Below are 22,895 nucleotides of genomic sequence, written 5' to 3'. Positions count from 1 at the left end.
CAATATATACTACAGTAAATACCTAGTGCTTTGTGTTGGTAGGAACCATTGAGATGTGCCATGGACTTAAATGCCCAAATCAACAAAATATGCTGGTATTTTTCCTTTTTCTTTAATGTAGGAGCTTTGGGCTTATTAACTTTCTACCCTACGTTTCTTCTTTCAAGGATTATCTGTAGATTTTCTCTTGAGTGTATGAGTTGCCCATACATTGGATTTGGCAGTAATCTTATTGAGGTGGGTCAGAATGGTGTTGCCATAATTGTCTGGACACATTTGGGTATTGTCTATAAGAAAACGTATTTATCTTTATTCTTCTAAGTTTTGATGAGTGAAAAATTCTTTTATAAGGCTAAACATAATTTGTGCTGTTTAATCCTTGTTTGAGAAGTTCTAAAGCTTCATGGTATACAAATACTGCCTTTATCTTAAAAACTTTGACAAAGCAAAATATAAACTGAATTGTGTTATGTACACATGTGCATATTCCTAAATGAGCTCTATGAAAAATGAAACAAACCATAAGATAATAAACATAAGTGTAGTTTTAGGGCAAAAATTAAAATAATCCAGAGTGTGCAAGTTAAACTTGCACACATTAAAGTTGGAAGTATTCATGGATAAATTGTGCTATGTTGTAAATAATGAGTTTGTAGACTTTCTCTTAAAACTAGGAAATTCCTGAGAATGTTAATCTAGCACTTAGATAAAAATTGTCTAACTAAAAGACTTTAAAGTCTTGTTGAGAGTCTGTGGTATATATTTTGTTATATATGTGTAATATTGTTTTTAAACAAGGTAACTAGTAGCATGAAATAAAGATAATGTATTTAGCTTGTCATCTTGATTCTTCCATGATGCTTGTATGGGTTGACATATTCTTTTTCTCCATAGTCCTCAAAAATGTATGGGGTCCAGATTTAGTAGTGTGTTTGAGCCAGAAACTCAATTTCAAATAGCATAAAATAGTCAAAGTCAAAATAAAGTATGATTAAGAGGAGTAGAACATCAAACCTTTTACTTTAACAATCTCAAAGGAGTCCACCTATTTTTCTTCAAGGTACCTTCTAAAAATGTGTTAATCAGATAGAACAAAGTAGTGTTTCAGAAGCTGGTTTTTGGGCTATCAGAAGTCACAGCTACCTAATTTTCCACCTGTCTTAGTGCTTTCCTTTCAGCTCAGCTCTCCTGATGGAGAATAATGGTTATCACGTCTTTTCTTGAATCCTTTATTCTCACAGATTTCTATATCAGCTTTTCAGATATATGTAGCTGTCAAATGGGATCTGAGGTTTTGTGATGTCTGCTTTTGCACATGTCTTGGTCTTTCTGTTAAACTCTACATTACCCATGTTGTTGTTTTTTTTAAAACTATTTTTCTCCATCTTAATTTAGCTCTTCTTTGTATCAAACCCCTTTACTTTCAAATTCATTTTATTCCTGCATCAGAATATTTTCCTGACTTCCTACTTCCTTCTCTCAGCACTTCTTGTCTTTCTTATATTATTTGTTCTCTTCTATGAGTTCTCAGATTTTTTTTCCTTCAAATTGTATGACATTTCAGGTCTTAAAAGAGCTTAGGCTCAAAAGCACATTTAATATGGTAAATGCATGTGGTAATCATATTAGCTTTTTGTAAATACTTTTTTCTGATTGTGAAATATGTTAAACATTTCTTTTAGAAAATCTTTATTAAAATGCACCTGCGGGGCCGGGAGTTTATCCTAGTGGTAAAGTGCTTACCTAACATGTACAAAGACCTGGTTCAATTTCTCGGTAACACATACATAGGAAAAAAAGCCAATAATGCTACTGTGGCTCAAGTGGAAGAGCTCTATCCTTGAGGAAGTCCAAGGACAGTGCCCAGGCCCTGAGTTCAAGACCGAAGACTAGCAAAAAAAAAAAGAATATTTGTGTTTTTAGAGTTCAAAGTTAATGTTTTGGGGGTATTTCCTTTTAATTTTTTTATTTTAGAATTTTTTAATTGTAATTAATAGAAGGGTTACATTATTTTCACCAGATGGAAGACACATTACTTAACAATCATTGTTAAAGTTGTATGTTCTAATCTGTTTTTTCCCTATAATTTGGATATTATTTTATATTCAACAAAACTTGAAGTATGACTTTAAAAATATAAATATTGGGGCCGGGAGTTTGTCTAGTGATAGAGTGCTTGCCTAGCATGCGTGAAGACCGGGGTTCGATTCCTCAGTACCACATATATAGAAAAAAAGAAGCCGGAAATGGTGCTGTGGCCCAAGTGGTAGAGCTCTAGCCTTGAGAAAGTCCAAGGACAGTGCTCAGACCCTGAGCTCAAGCCCAGGACTGGAAAAAAATATATGTGTGTGTATATATACATATATATATATATATACATTAAACATTTTCAGCATTTCACTAAATTATGAGAAGCTGGTTGTGTGGGCATTTGAAGAACACGTAATTACATAGTGATTGCTTATGTTTGTTAGATTGAAGATACTGTTCCAGGGTGATAAGTCTGACTTTGAATTTATTTTACCTTTAATGTATATTTTATTATAAAGGTGATGATGTACAGAGGGGTTACAGTTACGTATACTCGGATATTGAATAGAATACATTTCTTTTTGAACAGTGTTCCCCCCTCTCTCATTTTTCTTCTACTTTTCCCCCTCCTGACCCTCCTCCTTTCCACATTGTAAAGTTCTTTCCAACATATTGTCTAGTTAGTATCACTGTTGAATCGGTTCACCCTTCGTCTCACTGTTTTTGTGTGATCTAATCTTTTGTGCCTCCTTCTGCTCCAAACTCAAAGTTTAAAAACATTAGAAATCCTCACTGTAAGTGCCTTATGTAGAAAAGGTTAGTCTTGGTTTGTGGTAGGTAACATGGAGAAAACAGATAAACATTGATGTTGTTTGTAGAACAGTAAACGTAGATGGATAGGCGAATGAAGGAAAGAAGAAGGGTAAAAGACTGCACAAACATTGCTTTAGAAAAGGGAGGGAACATATGACAATAGTAGGTGTGTGGTGGCAGAAGGCAACTTGCAGCCAGCTCACTGTGGAAGAGGCACAAGAGCTTACCGAGGCAAATTGGAAGGAATTATATTAAACCCACATGCAGAAGTGGGAAGGGAATGCTACGGTCAGAGACAGAGTTGATGGACAGCTATCATGGAGACTTGCTTCTAGGAATCTTTGTGACCCCATAATAGTTTTCTTTCTTCTTTTTAATGTTATTATAAAGATGGTGTATGGAAAGGGGTTATAGTTACACAAGTCAGAGAATGAGCCCATTTCTTTTTGAACGGTGTCACCCTTTTCTCCCATTTTTTCCCTTCCCTTTTCCATCCTGAAGTTATATAGTTGATTCTCAAAATAGTGTCTAATGAGTACCCCTGCTATTTTTTTAATCTACCATGTTTCATCTCAATTATTTTAAGGCTTACAGATAAGCTATAGCATGTGAAACTTTGTAAAAAGACACAATGATTAGTTTAGATTCAATTTTCTGTGAAAAAGAACCATCGGATAATATGAAAATTAAGGAAATACACACACACACACACACACACACACACACACACACACACACTTTAAAATCTTTCTGAGGCATTGACTGAAGCACTTTTATTGTGACCTGTCATTAAAGCCATTATTGTGGCTGCTTTGGACAAGGTAAAAGAAGTTAAATTTAATATACCAATACATAAAATGCAGAACATAACAAATGTATTTTTAAAACTAACCCCCTTTCTTTATTCTCTTCTAAAATTCAGGCAAAATATATTTGGTTTAAAAGCTTAAAACATCATTGAAAAAAGAAAATTATCACATGTAGCCCACAGTTATAATAGACAACCTCAGACCAGTAATAGTGCTTGCAGAGCAGTGTGTCAATTACTAAACCAGGCTTGTACTTGTGGCTGGTACTCCTCATTCCTATTCCGGATCACTTTTAAAATTGACATTTTCATTTAAGTTGTTCTACTGCTTACAAATTGGGCCCTTTGCAAATACAATGTTGGCAAGGAATGCTCACTTAAGAAAACACAAATAAACAATTTACTATGGTGATTTTTTTATTACTATTCCATCTTATTATTTTGGTTTTTAATTGTATATTGAAGAAGTTATCTACCTCTAAACTATTACACCTGGCTCTGTGACCTTGCTTTATGTTCTTTATGACACAGGGAGTACCTGGAAATATTACTCATTTATTTATTGGTCGTCTCATTCGTTAAGTCTCTGTTCTATTTACATGTTTTACATTTCACCACCTAGAGCAATGCCTGATGCATGTGTATATAAAAGTCTGAGGAAAATTTGCTGACTGAACTTAGGTATCAACTCCAGGTGTTTGGGTAGTTGCTTAAAGGTGAAGATAGAGGAGTCTGGGTTTCATCAGTGCTGGTTAGTGTGAACAGAGATAGCAGGGTCTTGTCACCTCATGATAACGCAAACGGAGCATCAACATTTGTTTACTGAAAACACTTTAAGGGGGGAGGGGACCAGTATTGAATTCAGGTCTTTGCACCCACTTGATTTGCCTGCTTAGCTGGTGTTTTCCTAACTGAGCCATCCATTCTGCTCGTTTGGTTTATAAGTGTGCGTGAGCTTGAACCCAGTCTGGGTCTTGCACTTTCACTCATCATTTCAGTTATGGCGAGTGCTCTATCACTTGAGCCATAACTTCAGTCCAGCATTTTGCTGGTTATCTCTTAGAAAATAAGAGTCAAATGACTTTTACATTCAGGCTCCTTTGAACCTGGATCCTCAGGTTTCAGCTTCCTGAGTAGCTAAAATTACGAGTATGAACCACCAGCACTTGATCTGAGAAGTATTTTTAATGATTTTCTTTTATTTTTCTAAAAAAAAAAATCAACATTATATTAAACATCTAAGACCCAGTCTATAGTTTTCTGATGTTTGGAAAGAAATTTTATTTTAAAAATGACTGCCAGTTTCCAAGGTAGGTAATTTAGTGTTTAGAAAGCACTTACTTTTTTCTTTTTCCTATTAATTTCTTTCTCTTTAGTGGATGTAAAGCAACAGTGTGGGAGGTGAGGGAGAAGATCACTCTCTATAGCCCAGGTTGGTGAGGACCACATAGTTGTGCTTCAAGCTCCGATGCATCAGCATACTACACTGCATCCTAAGTAATTTCCTGGATACTATAAATTAGAATAATACCAAGAGTAATATAATACTTTTTCATTAGCGTACAGGAATTTATAAATTAACAAAAAAACATAAATGCTGGGAGCTGGTAGGTTATTCTTATCTCCAATTAACCACCAAAAAGGCAGCAGTGGAGCTGTGGCTCAAGTGGTAGGGCACTTGAGTAATCAAACTCAGGGACAGCACCCAGGCCTCAAGTTCATGCCCCAGGATCAACATAAATAAAACTAAAATTATGTATATATATATATATTATATACACATATGCATATATAGTAAATATATATATAGTAAATATATTACTAAAGTGATTTTTATATGTATTTAGTATATATATAGTAAATATATATAGTAAATATAGTAAATATATTACTAAAGTGATTTTTATATGTATTTAATCTAGGCCAATGCCTTTCAGAGATTGTTTTAGGTTGTGGTTTTTTTGTTGTTGTTGTTAATTTTTTTCTTTTTTTGTCAGTTGTAGGGCTTGAACTCTGGACCTGGGTGCAGACCCTGACCTCTTCAGCTAGTACCAAATTTAGTGCTTTTGACTAGCACCCTTAAAGTATAATCCTAGTGGTAGAGTGCTGGCCTAGCATTCATGAAGACCCAGGTTTGGTTCTTTGGTACCTCATACATAGAAAAAGCTAGAAGTAGTGCTGTGGCTCAAGTGATAGAGCTCTACCCTTGAGGAAGCCCAAGGACAGTGCTCAGGCCCTGAGTTTAAGCCCCAGGACTGGCAAAAAGTATATTTCACCTAGGAAAGAATAGCATCACCCTCTGAACTTCAATGCCATACTGTAATGGGTCATGATGTAATTGTTGCTACTCACTAAAGGTTAGAATGCAAATAGTTGAAGAGCACATAGTCAATTTGTGGTTCACTAAATAGTGATGGTTGTACCCAGAGGAACTGCCAAGACTGAAAGTTAGAAATTTACCTATGGAAAGAATTACCTTATTCTGTTTTGAGACACTGGTGTTAGAGCTGACAGGTAATAAATATTCACTCAGGCAGAAAGTGGGGAGAAAGCAATGGATCACTCTGTAGTTTACCATGTCTTATTTTTAAGACTTTTAATATGGCTAAGAAGAAATTACAGATGCTATCATTTCTAGTCCAAAAGAGAAAAAAGTAATTTTACTGTCATTTTCAACTTTATTTTCTCTTTACCATATATATGAATTAGAAAGAAGAAGTACATCCTGGGAATAAAGTGTTCCCCATTAAAACTAAATTACACCTCATTCATCTATCTGTATCTCCTTTTCTTCTTACCTCCAGGGTCAGGCAGGGTATTTTACCAAGAGTGTAAAAGAATATTATTTAGACACTTGTTCGACATTTTATTTTATTTTTTTTTATTTTTAATTTTTTTATTGTAATTAGTAAAAGGGTTACATGATATTTGCCAGATAGAAGGTGCATTAATTCACATACATTGATACCCTTTCACATGTCTTGGTACCCATTTCCCTCCCCCCTGTTCGACATTTTATTATAGCAAGGTTGTTTGTTCTCTGGAGCAAGAGCAAAGAAGGTGTATGTAGGTGGCAATCCTTAATCTCTCCTCTTGTTTTGAGGAGTTCAACTTTACCCAAAACATTGATGGTCCTGTTCCACAAACCAAATGCTGCAATCACCCATAATCTGTCCTCATTCAAGCATGTATCTTTGGGCTTTTGGTTCCCATCTCAAACTTTCCAGTCTTACACTGTATTCTTTTGGGGGAGGAGTATTATCATTTTCATCTATTTTGCTACACTCCTGGTGAGTCTTAAATTATTATAAATGAGCTTCAATGAGCAAGAGGCAATAAACACAATCTCTGAATCCCAGCTGTACCACTTCTGACTCCATCTGAGATTTTCTGTATCATCTGCAACATGGGGGTGATGATGATAACACACATCTCTCCGCCTCATACTTTTTGTTGTTGTTGTTTTGCTGACCTAATTGATGAAAAAGTACTCAGGATTCTGCCTGGCAGGAGTTTTTGTGGTGGTGCTGCCAATTGTGAAACTTACACCTGGAAGCTGCCAAGACCAGCCAGAATAAACCTTGCCCTGAACCAGGGTTTACCAGCTACTTTAATTTGGTCTTGATACTGAGAGGATTATAGCAGATTATAAGGGATCATCTATGCAAGGAAGTATCACACACATGACATTTCTACAACATTGTAAATGGACTGATGTAGAGTTGGAAGGTGAGTTTTTTGGACAAAAGAGGGCTAGCTTTGAGTTGTTTTCTGAACATAAATGCTTTCTTTTTTCTCTCCATGCTTATCTTAAATTTTATCTCAGCTGATTTAACTAATGCAGTTTTTGCCAGTAGATAAAATTACTAAGATGTCCTACTGCATACTCAGAAGACTGCCTATCTAGTATGATATCAGAACAAAGATGTCAGAGAAATTATTTCAAGTCACCAACCCAGGATAGCTTGATATTGCTGTTTTCCATGGTAATGGCTTTGCTAATGGACCACAAACCTCATAATTACTAGTTAGAGCTACTGTGTCTATACCCATGTCAAGAGATTACCAGTTGGACCAAAAATATAAGCAAGTTCATTAGCTAAGGGTGTTTCGGCCCTGAGCTGTACACTGATGGGCACTGTCATTGCTCTTCTGTAGAACTCCTTCCCTCTTCTTGGCTGACAGATAGAAGAGTATTTCTTTAAATGTAATCTATTTCCGCCATTAGAGTCAATTCCTTTCCATTTGTTGAACTGTATTTCTGATTTTGAAGCACTGTGTGCATAATAGAAAAATTACCAAGAGAAACCAAGAGAAAAAGTTCTCTCATAATGACAATTTTGCAGAGCATCCATTGTGTTGTATTTTTAAAATATCTTTTCTTTGTAATCAATAACTCCCCAACCTCAGGAGGTTGGTATTTATTTCCCTCTCCAATTACTTGTTGGTGGCCGGAAGGAAGAACAATTATGCCAGAGCTCTCCTCTGCTTCAAGTGTCTTCCTGCGGGGAGATTCATATGAAAGAAAAGTGCCTTTCTGACAACTTTCTTGGTAAGCCCAACTACATAAAGTGTTTAAGCTTCTTCTGGTCAAATTCACTTATTGTCCATGGCCAAAGCTCATTACTTGGTAATGACCAAATTAGTGGAGTTGAAAATTCACATAGAAACTTACTTGCTTTTCACTATAAGGAAGAACTTCTCATTCATGATAAGATTAGCACATGTGTTAACTGTACTGTGTAAATGATCAAATCATACACTATTAATTAGCCACATATCTGTAATTAGTCTGGGTTCCATAATGAAACTCTGTCTCATTACAAAAATCCTATGCTCTATTGATGTTTTGTCCTATGTATTTCTTGATATCTTGACACATGATAGGTTAAAAGGTATTCAGGGCTCCACAACAGGGCTTTTAAATAAATTACTACCAATAAGTTGTGTAGTGCAAAGAAAGCTGAATGAAATGTGAAATGATTTGCATTGAAATTATTTATACCAACTCTAGGTAGATATATAGATGAATTGATTTCCAGTGGCCACACACAAATAAAGGATGATCCTCCTCCTTGTCCTTGTCCTCGTCCTCCTCTTTCGTCATCTGTGGAGCTTGAACTCAGGGCCTGGGCATTGTCCCTGAGCTCTTTGGCTCACTGTGAGCACTCTACAACTTTGAGCCATAGCACCACTTCTAGTTTTTGAGTGGTTAATTGGAGATAATTTCACAGGAACTTTTCTTCTTCCCAGACTGGCTTCAAACCATGAATCTCAAATCTCAGCCTCCCGAATAGCTAGGATTACTGGCATGACCTACTGGTATCCAATATAAAGGATCTTTTTATTACAGCATTTCAGGTAAAGCATTGCTTCCTGAAACTGCAGACCTTTAAATCTGGAAGGACATTGGAGAGCATGACTTATATACAGAAGAGTAAACTGAAGCCTGTAGATGAGAAGAACTTCCAGGCTGTGCAGCAAGGTGATGTGGCCTTGCTACACCTGTACTCAGATATTTGAATCTCAGTTTACCAACCTTTCTGTTCTAGCCTTTTGTCAGACCTAAGCAGTGGAACAAAATAGAGAAGACCAAAATAAAGAAGGGTGAGGCATTTTATGTGTGGCTCATCAATGTGATGCTGAAAATGATAAATGTCTTGAAATCCCAAAGTCTAGAGTTTTAGCTTCTGTTTCTGCTTGTCCTTGTCTTGAAGCCTTTCACTGATGATTTAATCCTGTGTATTTACACTGTCACTCTCACCTTTTTTGTGATTCTGGGGATTATAGGAATTTTCTTCATATCCCAGGATGGCCTAAACTTTGTACAGTCTAGGCTGGCCTCAGAATTTCAGTAGAGTGCTTGCCTAGCATGCACGAAGACCCAGGTTCCATTCCTGGGTACCACATACATAGAAAAAAGCTGGAAGTGGTGCTGAGGCTCAAGTGGTAGAGGGGCTAGCCTTGAAAAAGTACAAGGACAGTGCTCAGGCCCTGAGCCCAAGGTCAGGACCAGCAAAAAAAATTTTTTTTCACTTGAACTGCTTTCTAAGTGCTGGGATTGTGAGCATGAATGACAGCTTACAGCTTTATTTGCCCTTTAAATAAAAACATACCTGGATTTTTCTACACCATTTTTATCTATCTGGCTTTTTCCCCTTATTTTGATGGGAAAATATGCCTTTAAATATTCTTGTTTTATAAAATGAAATTTCTTTAAATCTTTATTTCTTAGCTTGTACATAAGTTATAAATGGATTACTGGTGATGAAATTACAGTAACTCAATGACAGACCACTGACCAGTTGTTTAGAAGCTATTACCGTGTCTTGCAGTACCAGAGGGGGCTTGCTGCAGGACCAAGCTATGCTTCTGCTCATTCCTGCTCAAAACAGATTATTGGCTTTGTAAAATATGGGTTTCAGTTATCAGGAACATAGTGGGAGGGTTTATGTGATAGGCATGAGAAGTCATCTCTAGTCAGTGTTTACACAAAATGATATTTTATTCCTTTAAGAACTTTGGCTGGAAAGCAAAACAAAAAAGCTTCACTATATTGTAGAAAGTCTATTTCCCCTAATTATTAACAAAAATCTGTATGATGACTCATTCATGGGACTCTATAAAATATTCATAGTTTTAGCAGCCTGCTTAACAAATTCTTGAACTTTATGTCCTTTATAAGTTGTTTCTAATTAAGTGATTAAGCAGTCTCTTCTTAAAGGGAAATGAGGAAAGTTGCTGTTGTATTATTTGCTGGGGTTATTTTTGTTTTTGTCAGTTCCAGGACTCGACCTCAGGGTCTAAGCACTGCCCTTGAGTTTTCTCAGGGCTAGACCTCTACCGCTTGAGCCACAGCACCACTTCCGGCTTTTTCTATGGATATGGGACCTTGGAATCTAACCTTTCATGCATGCCAGGCAAGCACTCTTACCACTAAGCTCAATTCCTGGCACCTTATTTGCTGGATTTTAAGAAAAATATTATGCTTTATGTTAATGTAAGAGCACCTAAAAATGTCTGCCTATTTTCTGGCTTATTTATCTAATTCAGGAAAATGATTCAGGATTGGCTGAAAGATAATTCTGCAAAGCTCTTAGAAGGTAAGGAAGACTCATACAGCATTTTTTCCACTAATTTTATAGTCAGTTAATTGGCCAAGAGGCCAATTAATTGTCATGTTCTGTTTTGAGATTTCAGGACTTGAAGTGTTTTTGTTATTATTGTTTTTAGTATCTTGAATATTAAGATTTATGAGGTATTAGATGATAGATATGTTAACGTAAAAGAAAGTCACCTAAAGTACTTAGAAGAAATTTAATAGTTTTGTTTCTAAAAATACAGTGGGCTTTCCATACCCACTGATTCCACATCTCTGGATTCAACCCACCGTAGATAGAAACTACTCCCCAAAGAATTGTGGGTGTATTGAACATGGGCAGACTTTTTGTCTTTATTCTCTACAGTATAAAACTACTTATATAACAGTTTAATTGCATTAGAAATTATAAGTAATCTAGAAATTATTTAAAGCACCCAGGTGGCTATGTGTGCAGGTTGCATGCAAATATTATGCTATTTTATATAAGTTATTGAGAATTCATAGGTTTTGATACTCAAAGGAGAACAAGCCCCTTTAGATATCTAATTATGACTATGTTTGGAAGATTCTCAAGTTCTATTTGGACCCTTTTCATGTCCTGCTTACACTTTGTCTGCAGAGCTCATTAGGGACTGTCAGGTAGTAGAAACTTGTATCTAAAACTTCCTTGAAGAGATATTAAGATTTAATTTAGATTGTCAGCCTTCATCTAGACAGCCTAGAGCGTGATCTCAGTATCACTGTATCATTAGCTTTTGCAGCCCTTTGTTATTGCTGTTCTTCGTAAAGGAGCTTTTTCCTTCCGCAAGAGCTCTTTCCTCTTCTTAAGGGTAGTTTTATCCCTAGAAAATGTAAGATCACACAGCTTAGTTTGGGTCCCTTTTCCATGATAGTTGTTTTAGTTCTCTTTCCTTTTCTCAATTTCTTCCTTTCCCCTTTTCTGTCTCTTTCCACTTATGGTTTTGTTCTCATGTGAAGGAGTTTTAAGTGATTTTTAGTATCTACAGTTACTACTTTTTGGATGCTATAATTTTTCATCATTCACATGACTCTAAGAATCCCTTGAATGAGTATAGCCATTTAAAGACCAATTCATATGTGAAAATAAGTCTATTATATAAATAAGAAAAATGAAAAGCTTTGGATTACCTTCCTGTGGCCCAGGGAACAAGTATATTGGTAGCAACAGTTAAGAAAGATGGGCTGGCAACACACTGAAAACTTTACAAGAAGGAATAGGAGACACACTAGGCCTCCTTGGCACAGGTCAAAACTTTCTCAATAAGGACCAAGAAAAACAACAAATCAGAGAAAGGCTAGATAAGTGGGACTGCATTAAACTACAGAGCTTCTGTATGGCAAAGGACATACTAGTAAATGAATTAGGAAGCCTACAGAATGGGAGAAGATGTTCACTAACCATACAACAGACAAAGGCCTCATATCTAAAATATATCAACAGCTCAAAAAATTGAATCACTCCAAAATTAATCTCCAAAGTAACAAACATCCCATTAAAAGATAGGCCAAAAACTTAAAGAGACTCTTCTCTGAAGAAGAAACAAAAATGGCCAATATACACAAGAAGAAATGCTTGGCATCTCTGGTCATAAAAGAAATGCAAATCAAAACAACTCTAAGATTCTACCTCACTCCAGTTAGAATGGCCAGGATCAAGAAAGCTAATAACAACAGATGCTGGAGGGGATGTGGCCAGGAGGGATCACTACTACACTGTTGGTGGGAGTGCAAACTCGTTCAACCACTGTGGAAAGCAGTATGGCAGTTCCTCAAAAGACTAAACATAGAGCTCCTCTATGACCCTGCAATTCCACTACTTGGCATTTACCCAACCGTCCAGAAACAAGGGCATACTAAATCCACTAGCACAATGATGTTCATTGCAGCACTATTTACCATAGCAAAGATATGGAACCAACCCAGAAGTCCCTCAGTTGATAAGTGGATCAACAAGATGTGGTATTTATACACAATGGAATTTTATGCTGCTGTCAGAAAGAATGACATTGCCCCATTTGTAAGGAAATGGAAAGACTTAGAAAAAAATTATATTAAGTGAAGTAAGCTAGACTCAAAGGAACATAGATAGGCCCAATAGTCTCCCTCATTTGTCATAATCAGTAGAAACCTTGGGCTCTACTAGCAGAGATTTACAATAGAAAAAAATCTAGAGACATTAGGCCAAATAGTATGACACTAAATGTAAGGACCTCCAGGATAAGGAAACAAAAGCCATATAATGAGTGATTGTAGTCCTTAATGTACTGTGTTATCGCTCATCACTTTTGTCATTCCTTGATTATCTCATATTGTTACATTATTTCACCTTGTTATCTGATATATTTTATATGTGCTTAATTGGTTATTTGAAATTGGATAGGGAAGGGGGAAAATTAAGATAAGCAGGGGGAGGGTGGGAGGTAAATGGGGACAATGTTATGAGAAAGGGTATCAAGGTTTGTGAAGTTATGCACCTTCTATCTTGTAAATATAATGTAATCCTTTTATTAATCACATTAAAATTATTAAAAAAATAAAAAAGAAAGAAAGAGAGAGAAGGAGGAAGGGAGAAAGGAAGGAAAGGAGGGATGGAAGGAGGGAAGAAAAGGTTGGACGGAGAAAAAGGAAAGTAGGTCAGGATAAATGGAAGGAGGAAGGAAAGAAGGAAGAAAGGAGGGAGGAAGGAAGGAAAGGAAAGGAAAGGAAAGGGAGAAAGGGAGGGAGAATGAACGTCAAGGAAAGTGAGGGGAGAAGGGAGGGAGGTAGGGAGGCAGGGAGGTAGGGAAGGAAGGAAGGAGGGAAGGAAGGAAGGAAGGAAGAGAGGAAGGGAGGGAGGGAGGAGAGGGAGGAAGAGAAGGAAAATTTGAAAGAACATATAAAAATGAGGAAATTATGGTCCTAGAAAACTGCACAAAAAACTCAAAAATGTCCTAAATTTTAAAAAATGCATCTGAATAGCTTCAATAACCTTCCTTCAGAAAAAGTGAAAAAAAGTAATTTTACTAACATGTCATATAATTGTGTAAGTGATAAAAGTATATGTGGTAATTAAAATAATAAATTAATATTAAGTTAAAAAAAAAAGAAAGATGGGCTGGAAAGTCAAAGGCCAGGGAGAGACAGGAGGGGAGATTTTACGGCACAAGGAGCAAGAAGATTTTATCAAGGATTATTTACTGCTGATGACTCAGATTAAATAGGGGACAAAGTCTTTTGAATCTTTGTTACCAAACAAAATTCTGGCTTGATGTGTTATAATTCCCTTATTGTTTCATGAATTTTGAATGGGGATATTTTTCAGATCCCCAGTTCACAAAGCATTTTAATCATTTAGAGATCATCTTTACTGTCCATTACCACAAGTACCTTACATTGCTGTTTGCAAAGCATTTTACCTCTGCTTCCACTCTGCCATTCCAGGAAGTGTTCCTTGATAATGCAAGAGGGACTTTATTGAAAAACCATCAGTTCACAGAATGGAGGCAGAAACCATTTTGAGAATCATAGTGGCAGATAGACTTGAACTCGGGAAAGCAGACAGGGGTAACTGACCAGATCCTATTCCTGGGAAGACATGATTCAGGTCCTGCAGTTTACCACATGATGTATGGAATTGTTCTGCTATTGACTCTGTCACTTTTGGGGGAGCATTAAGTAGACCAACCTACATTCCATGGCTTACCATTTTTAAGGCAGGTTTCAGGAAATACCTGTTCTATCCTCATTCCAGAGACACAGTGGGGATTCCCCTAAAGTAAAAGTATGACTTCTATAAATGTCCAGTATATCAAAAATTCAGTGAACCAGTGATGAAATCAAGAAGAAAATGGAGTCTGGTTTAGCTCATGAGCATTGCGCTTTTCTACCACCAAACACTATTCACCCATAGAAGCGTCAGTTATGGTCTTGGCCACTCTGAAATTTGAGGCAGACTACTAACAGAACAGCCTTGTTTTTGTTTGTGTGGGATTTTTCTGCTAATGCCATGAAAATGTTATGTGTGTGTTGGGAACCCACCTCAAGCAGGGAAGAGAATGGCAGTAATACTTGTAGGTTGAGGGGATACTCAGTCCCACCAACTTTGTGACATCGAAATCTCAGTCTCACCAACTTTGTGACATCTGGATTTGTTTGATAGTTTATCGTCCCTGTGATAGGCACAGCCTGACTTTTGCCTATTTCAGAATGGACTAGATTTCCTAGCCTGCTCCACAAGTTTCTCAGTCGTTCATAAACTGCCTTGGGGTGAGCTGTGCCAGTCGAAACTCCCACCCAGAACTTCTATTCCTGGAAACTCTAGAGCACAGCTTGGTTATTAAATTGGAATTTTAATTTTTCTTCAGTGTTCTATATTCCCTTCTTTTTTGATTAGAATTCTAGAGGACTTTCCTAAGATGTAGAGATAATAGAGTATAGGCAGTTTGGCTTATTGTATTTTTGGAGTAAAAGCCAGGAAACTGGGGTGAAGAAAATGTCTTCCAACTAACAACAGTTGTAGCTCCCTTATGACTGTGAGCAGCTTTTGCTGTTGTATACAACTACATCCTACCTCAGGAAAGCTCCTGTTAGCTAAACCTGAGTGTACTTTTCATGACCACAATTTTAACAATTTTATTAACTCTAATTAATGTAGACCAGAGTGGGCCCATTGGAGCCCTTGATTTTGCACAATACATAAACAGCAGTATTATAGTATATGAAGAAATACTAAATCTGTCATATAAATCTCCGTCAGTTATGAGAAAAAAGAAGAATGAACAGTACTCTTAAAGTCCCAGCCACAAAAGCCGTAGCTTTTGTAAGTTTTCTTGAAAATTTCTTGTCTTCCTCAATAAAACTGCTATCCCTCAACTCTCTCTCCATTTTGTTCTCAGCAGCTTCCTTTTAGTCACTCTAATCTCACTCATAACACAAGTTCACCTTTCATAGGCTTCTTTACCAGATTCTCCTTCAGGCTCCATATCAGGCATCATGTCTTCATTTCCTCAGAAAAGGCCTTGCATCTCTTCTTACGACAAGGATACATCAAAATCCTTTCAGACTCTTTCAGGCTTTACCGTAGTATCATCACAATCATCACAGTTACTGTTTTACATTTCTTTGAAAGATTATTTGATTATTATTCAGTGATTATTTGATTAATCTCTATTTTTGTGTTGGACTGGGATTCTGTCTCATTTTGCATAATATTCTATTTCTATGGCCGAGTGTAATAAGTGAGGGAAGTAACAATGTTAAAGAGAATTAAAGGGATGTTTTGTCATTTGCATTGTAAAACGTATAGTTACTCTTATAGCGTAAGTGGGAGGCTCTTTTTGGTGACATTAAATACATCTTGGAATTATTGAGTGGTATAAACTAGTAAGTGACCCAGACTACTGAGCATTCTCATCAGATAAATGAGGAATAAAGTAGGTGATCTTCAGGGGTTTCTCATCAATGAAAATAAGGGGGCAAAAAATGATACTCCCTGCTGTTCAAAAATGCTTTAGGAAGAATGCAACTAGATTGTGTACTTTGACTTCGTTTCTTACACAGGTCTGTGGAGTCCAGGATCTCTTACCATTTCTTAGCTGTTATATCTGTCTGGCTTGGATTGGGTATTTGGGAAATGTTTAATTAGCATTTGATGATTTAAAAAGATAATTATGCATTCACTTGTTGCATTAACTTCTGAAACAATATTTCTCAGCATTTGCAATCTTATATACAGTTATTGGTATGTTTACCTGGAAGGGCAGCTTTTGGCTCTTTAAAATATCATATCTATATTTACATTCTATATTTGTCTTACAGAATGAATAGTTGATTCTTTTTAATTGTTTAATACATTAATACCCCTTCTCATGTTTTTGTCCCTATTTCCCTCCTCCCACCCCTCCCAGTCATCTTGTTTTCCCCCCTTCCCTTTCCTATTTCAAATAAACACATAAACATATATACAATATGCGAGGTAACAGTCAGATACAGTATCAGTATGAGATTAACCAAAGGTCGGTCGTGAACTCTGAGCCTGCACGCTGTCCCTGAGCTCTTCAGCTCAAGGCTATCACTGCCACAGTGCCACTTCCAGTTTTCTAGTGGGCTGGCTTGGAACTGCGATCCTCAGATCTCAGCCTCCTGAGTATACTCTGTATACTGTGATATACAGAAAATACTAGTTTTCCCAGCCATCCAGAAGGACTAGTATTTCCAAGATGCAGTTTCCTTATCATTTTTATTATTTTTCCAGGTGATGAATTGGAGAGACAAAGCTGCTGCCAGTATCAGTTGTTCAGAGTCATGTGTATCACACACAGGCTCAGGCTTCTTTCTATCATCTCCTCTAATCCTAAGCAGCAAAGATAACCTATGACACTGGTCTAAAATGTCAAAATATTACTCTGTTTTTGTTCATAAAGCAAGAATGCCGTTTTATTTTTTAGGCTTGGGATTTTTCCACACTTATAGCATGCTTTTCTCTCAAGAATGTTATTTAATTTTGAATGTAAGTAAGTTCTATTTAAAGGGTTCCCTCCCCCCCCAATCCTGTTGCTTTGTATGTTTGAGGAACAGATGGAACTAAAAGCATGTGATGCTACAGGAAAGATTAAGGGCTGCTAAAGTGAGGTAATATATATTCTAAAGGTTGAACCAGTCGTGGAATTTTGATTCCTAATTGTGAAATTACTGTAAACAATGCTTGTTTATTCAGATTGTTTAGTTGCATTCTAGATGATACTTCACAAGCCACATGCTGCATACAGCTTTTTGCTTCTGTGCCAAAGATGGGAAATGACACATAAATGTGAAGCTTGCTTCATACACTATGAAACCAGACAGCACACAGAGCCTGGCAGTGAGGTCCAGATGGCTGTCCTGAGAGAAATTGCAGTCTTCTTGTAGGAAGTGGTAGTAATGGCACACAACGAGGCACAGACATCAATGTAGGCAACAGGGAAGCTTTTGCATATCAAGTCACCCACCTGCTCTTTGGGTCTCTATTCTGGGGACTGGAATGCCAGAAGCTAGGAGTTCAAAGTTACAATGGTTTCCTAGACCAAGAGATACAAAAGCTTATATAGCCTAGAAGGAGGCAGGAAAAACAAAAAAGGGAGTACGTTTTCATCTTTGAGTTTTTAAATTTAAAATTATGTATTATTCACCTATATTGCCACTGATAGTGTAATGTGCTCTAGAAGCGAAACTAGTTGTATGAACACATGGTTTTATATAGAAAAGAGTTGCAAGAATTAAGCTGTCACAAATTTGTCTGAACCTCACCACTCAATCCTAAGATGACAGTTGACTTTTCAAGTCTCTTCTGTAATTGCATGAGTGGCCATCTCCATTTCATTGTGAATTAGTATTCCAGCATTTAATTCTATATTTTAAGCTTTAATGTACTCTGGAAAGATGTATGTTCATGGAATGTTTCACTTTCAAGAAACAAATACTGTATGAAAAAAAAATATCCTAGTTGGAAGCAAGGACAGCTATGTACTCTTAATAGTGAGACCCTGCTGGACAGCTCACTTCATGTTTCTGGATCTCAGGACTCTGCATCTGTCAAATGAAAAGACTGAAGTGTTTACTTCTGAGTTTCTTTCCAGCTCTTGTGAAATTAACTTCTAATGCATGGTCTAGAAAAGAATTAATTAATACCAATCTGACAATAGTCTTGAAGATGCTGGGCCATGTGACAATCCACCAGTCTCAGTCTGTCTTCAGTCTGACTCCTTCTGTTTGTCTATACTGTGTCAGCATAAGCACATGTCATCTGGGGAGGCTAGAGAAAGCTACAAAAGCCTTATCTTAAAGCCATCGCCCTATTCAGAAAATAGAGATTAAGCATAAGATGGAAAAAAGAAAAAAGAAATAACTTCACATAGTACATTAAGAACAATCACGAAGATAAACCTCTTAATTCCATGTGGTTACTGTATCTGACTTTGTTACCTGGTTTATTGTATATACATTTGTTTATTTGAAATTGGGAAGGGAAGGGGGAAAATAAGATGATTGGAGGGGGTGGGAGGACGAAAAGGGGGACAAAAACATGAGAAGGTGTATCAAGGTTTGAGAAGTAATGCACCCACTACCTGACAAATGTAATGTTAACATCTTTATACATTATCCTGACAATAAAATACAATAATAATTTAATTAAGCTAAATTTTCTTTTGTGGGTCATGGGCTTGAACTGGGCCTGGGTGCTGTCCTTGAGCTCTTTAGCTCAAGGCTACCACCCTACCCCTGAGCCAAGCCCCACTTCCCATTTTCTATAGGTTAGTTGGAGATAAGAGGCTCAGGTCCCTTTGTACCAGGCTGGCTTTGAACCTTGATCCTTAGATCTCAGCCTCCTGAGTAGCTAGGGTTACAGACATTAATTTTTTTTTTTAAAGAACATAAATGGAAGCTAAGTCTCTCTTGATACCTCCCCACCCTCTTTTTCCAAACTCTCCAAGCTTGTGGACAATTGATAGTTGTAATTTGTTTCCACTGCTCATAAGTGAATCCCTAGATTTTTAAGACTTGATTCCAGGTTTTAGAAAACAACCCTGTTTTGGTTACCTTATCTATCTCATTTGGGAACCACAAGCCTTCCGGTACATAGAAACCCTGGAAATATTCATCAGTGGTACTATGACCACAGGATTTCCTGTTTTCTCTACTTGCTAAACATGAACTGAAACCAGTTGGGAACTGGACTGTTTGAGTGTTGTGTGTCCTTAACCCCTTACCTAATAGGGGCACAATAGATGTATATTAAATTGAACTTATTTCTATGCACTCTGCCTATGGAGATGCTAAGGGAACTTTGCTTAATTAAGCAAAGGATCTTAACTAAGTTCCTTTTATAAAGCCTTATAGGGCTTACATATGAAACTATATGCTCAGAGAAATCTCTAATCAGAAGGTAAAATAGCTGTTCCCAGGTTTCCAGTTAGTTTGCCTTATTAAATTTCTCCTACCATTTGAAATGTGGAAGTCACCTTCATTTCCTGCTATAGCTTTCATAGAAAGTTATTTTATGGTTGTAAACAGCTGCTGCTCTGCAGGAGGCCTGCCTTTATTTTATCAGAAGCAGACTCTGCAGGGGCTGCCTTGTGTCTAGAAGTGGGAAAGGCCCCAGAGAAGACAGGGTTACCACAGGGTCACCTAGCATGCCTTTGGAGTGATTCTTTCATAGTGCATCTAGTAGTGAACCCATTTGTACCTGGCATCAAAACTATGGACAATTGAAAAGAAGGAGAGGAGGATGAAAATATGGCATCTTTGGAAACCATATTGTTTAAATGTTGTTAAGGTGTATCATATTGAAAACATATTTGCTATACTTTGCATGGTAGCAAAGGTCTGTAAAATAAATATCCAATAATGCAAGCCAGATAAAATACAGCTTGTCTGTATAAAGGAATATACTATGTGACCACTAATGAGGTAGCTTTATGTGCAATCCTTCCCAAGACTATTGAGGATGAAGTTTAGGTTGGGAGGATAAAGACTGAATACCAAGGGCCTGAGTGTTAGTGATACTGCATTTCTCGGTACCTTTCGTAGACATGCTTAAGACGTTAAGACATCATCTGCCGTGAGTCCTTGAACTGCCATAGGTAAAAGGGATGTTCTTTCACTCTGACCAGATATAGATGTGTATTCTGGACCAGGGTTCAGGGAAGAGAGGCCAAGGAAAATTTTCCTCCCCTGATTTGCAGAAAGGAAAGGCCAGCCCTCACAGCCAGACTATGCAATGCAGGAGATGGTGTGCTCTGATGTGTGGCATGGTGTGAGTGTTTGTGTCTTGGTTCTCAGCATCCTGGACTGTCTTCATGTGCAGTAGGGATTGCACTATGTCATTTCTCAGAATGGTCAAGTTGAGGCTGAAAGGAAATGTTCATGAAAGGTTTAGGTGTTGTAACAGCTGGAGGTAGCTGCCAGTAATGACAGTCTAGGACTAATACTAGTGGGCTGTTAAACCTTCCAGCAGCGAAATTGTCCATCTCTATATATGCTACCATCTGGTTCTCATGCTTTTTAAATTTAACCATTTTAGTAGAAGAAAGAAACTTAAGTGCATCAGGAGATACATTTGAACTCCTTATGGTGACTGGCAGACAGCTATTAGCTACTTGGTTGTGTTAGACCACATTGAGGCAGACTCTCATAACAGAACTTAATCAATTCTTACCTAGCTCTGCAGTGCCTTGGTGGTTCTTCAGGCATACTTTGGGTAGAGATATTTGTCTATGAAATCCTCATGTGTTCTGGTTAAAATTATATATTACCATAATTTAGCATTAAATTATCAGTTGTCATACTGTTATAGTGCACCTTTTTATGTATTTTTATAATTTATTTTATTCTAAGAGTCAGTCATTCAGTAGCTTCAATTACCTAATACGAGAGCAAAGTACACCCCGTGGTAGACAAAATGATGTTAGACTGAACACAATGCAGTCTTTAAAGAACAGGACAGCCCCGAGATCTTCCCCAAACTTACTTTTTGTTATTATTTTCAATAAAATTTCACCTAAAATAAGACAAAGTGCCTTTGTCTTATAGCATTGAGGAAGTCCCAGATGCTTCTAAGACAGGAAGTAGAAACTGAAGAAGTACAAAGAGGTTAAAGGAAATTCCTAACATGAGGGTAAAGCACCCCCAAAGCTGGAGCCTGTCCTTTACCTGGGCCTGTTGCCAGTAGAGGAAAATGAGCCAAAATTACACCATGTCCCAACGCCAGCACTCAGCTGTGCACTGTACGGAAACTGTAGTCCTGGGTCCTCATGGAAGAGTTCAGTTTTGAAGGCTGTGATGGTGGATGAGATACTTTCTTGGTTTTCATGAACTGTTAAGTTTGATCATATGTGGACACCAAATTTATGTAGCTGACCTACCGCTGGGACAGCAGACAAGCCAGACTTGTAATTATTCTGCTCAAAACTAACTTCGTGTGAGGGACTAAGACAATCTTGTTTTCTTACAGCACCCAACTCTAGCAATTCTTACTCAGAAAGTGGCATGTCTCTGTGTTCACTTGTAGCTATTAGGAAAGCTTGCTTGTTCCTTATTGATCTGGTTTGGCTTCATTGATTTCTCTCTTGAGCTATTTAAAGTTACCATGTGCTAAACCCCAGTTAATTTTTCTGAACTTTTTAGTATGATAGGCAAGTTGATGACATCTTTCTTCAGCATTTGCTGTGTAATCTGACAATTACTGGTTAAATTCCTAAATGTCATAGTCTAAGATGATTTAATAGTAGGCTAGGAAGTCTTTAATTCTTCAGACTAGCAATGCAATTTAAATTGTTAAGTAAGTGTTAGGCCTGAAACAGGAAAGAAAAGAAAATTATCGATCACTAAGATGCCTTTATGGCTACCATGTGGTCACCAGCTTATAAGAGAAGACCCTTTTGACACCCAGAAGTGTTTTTCACCCCCACCCCTTCTTTGGAAATGTAGCTCCATCCATTCCCATCACACATGATGCCTTGCAGACTACTTGAGACTTTTATTTGTGGTATCTCTGTTTTGCTGTTGATGTTAATGAGTTTCTGCACAATATCACAAGAGAAATGGTGTTGCTGTCTGGAATGTTAATGAATTGCTTGCCTGGCCATTTGCCATTTCTTCCAGCGTGTGAATAGGGTGTGTGTGTGTGTGTGTGTGTGTGTGTGTGTGTGTGTGTAAAAGGGAGACGAGTAGCAGGGGTGGGATTGCATTTTTTTTTCCTCTTTGCAGCCAGTGACGTGAGCCGTGCCTGGAACAATCAGACTTGCTGCAAACAGGGTAGTTGAAGATGCTGGAGGAGGCAGCCTGGTGCTTCTGATGCTAAGGCGGATCACAGCGCTCAGAAGCTGCTCAGGCACGACCGGCTGAGCTCTTCCAGCGTTAGAGCCTTGTAACGGGTGGAAAGTGCCTTTTGATTTCTCCAAACCCCTTCCCTAGTGGACCTTCAAAATGATTGGCGTGAATAGTGTTCAGAGTGCCAGCAAGGTTCGGGTGAGGACCTCGGGTTCTGTGAAATACTCCCGGGAGGATTCTATCCGGCGGCAGTCCCACCGGTCAAAGTCTATGAAAATTTCCAACTCCTCAGAGTTTTCTGCTAAGGAGACTAAGGTAAAGAATTGCCGTGTTAAA

General features: G+C 37.5%; 1 protein-coding gene across 6 annotated transcripts in view; it reads left to right on the top strand.

The window, feature by feature from the left end:
• Positions 1-22,895, top strand: part of Psd3 (pleckstrin and Sec7 domain containing 3) — a 285,771-nt gene that overhangs the window by 172,104 nt on the left and 90,772 nt on the right. Inside the window, exon 1 of one of the 6 annotated variants that reach the window (XM_090354246.1) lies at positions 22,490-22,874. The exons of the other annotated variants lie outside the window; for them this stretch is intronic. Coding sequence (XP_090210372.1) covers positions 22,716-22,874 — 159 coding nt within the window. The 5' untranslated portion in view covers positions 22,490-22,715. Of the gene's footprint in view, positions 1-22,489; positions 22,875-22,895 lie in introns of those variants that run through there. 6 annotated transcript variants of the gene reach the window in all.

The sequence above is a fragment of the Megascapheus bottae genome, chromosome 20, assembly GCF_031878675.1.
Source record: "Megascapheus bottae isolate mThoBot1 chromosome 20, mThoBot2.hap1, whole genome shotgun sequence".
NCBI classification, from domain to species: Eukaryota; Metazoa; Chordata; class Mammalia; order Rodentia; family Geomyidae; genus Megascapheus; species Megascapheus bottae.
Note: the sequence above shows the minus strand (reverse complement) of the source record. Positions and strands in the feature narration are given on the sequence as shown.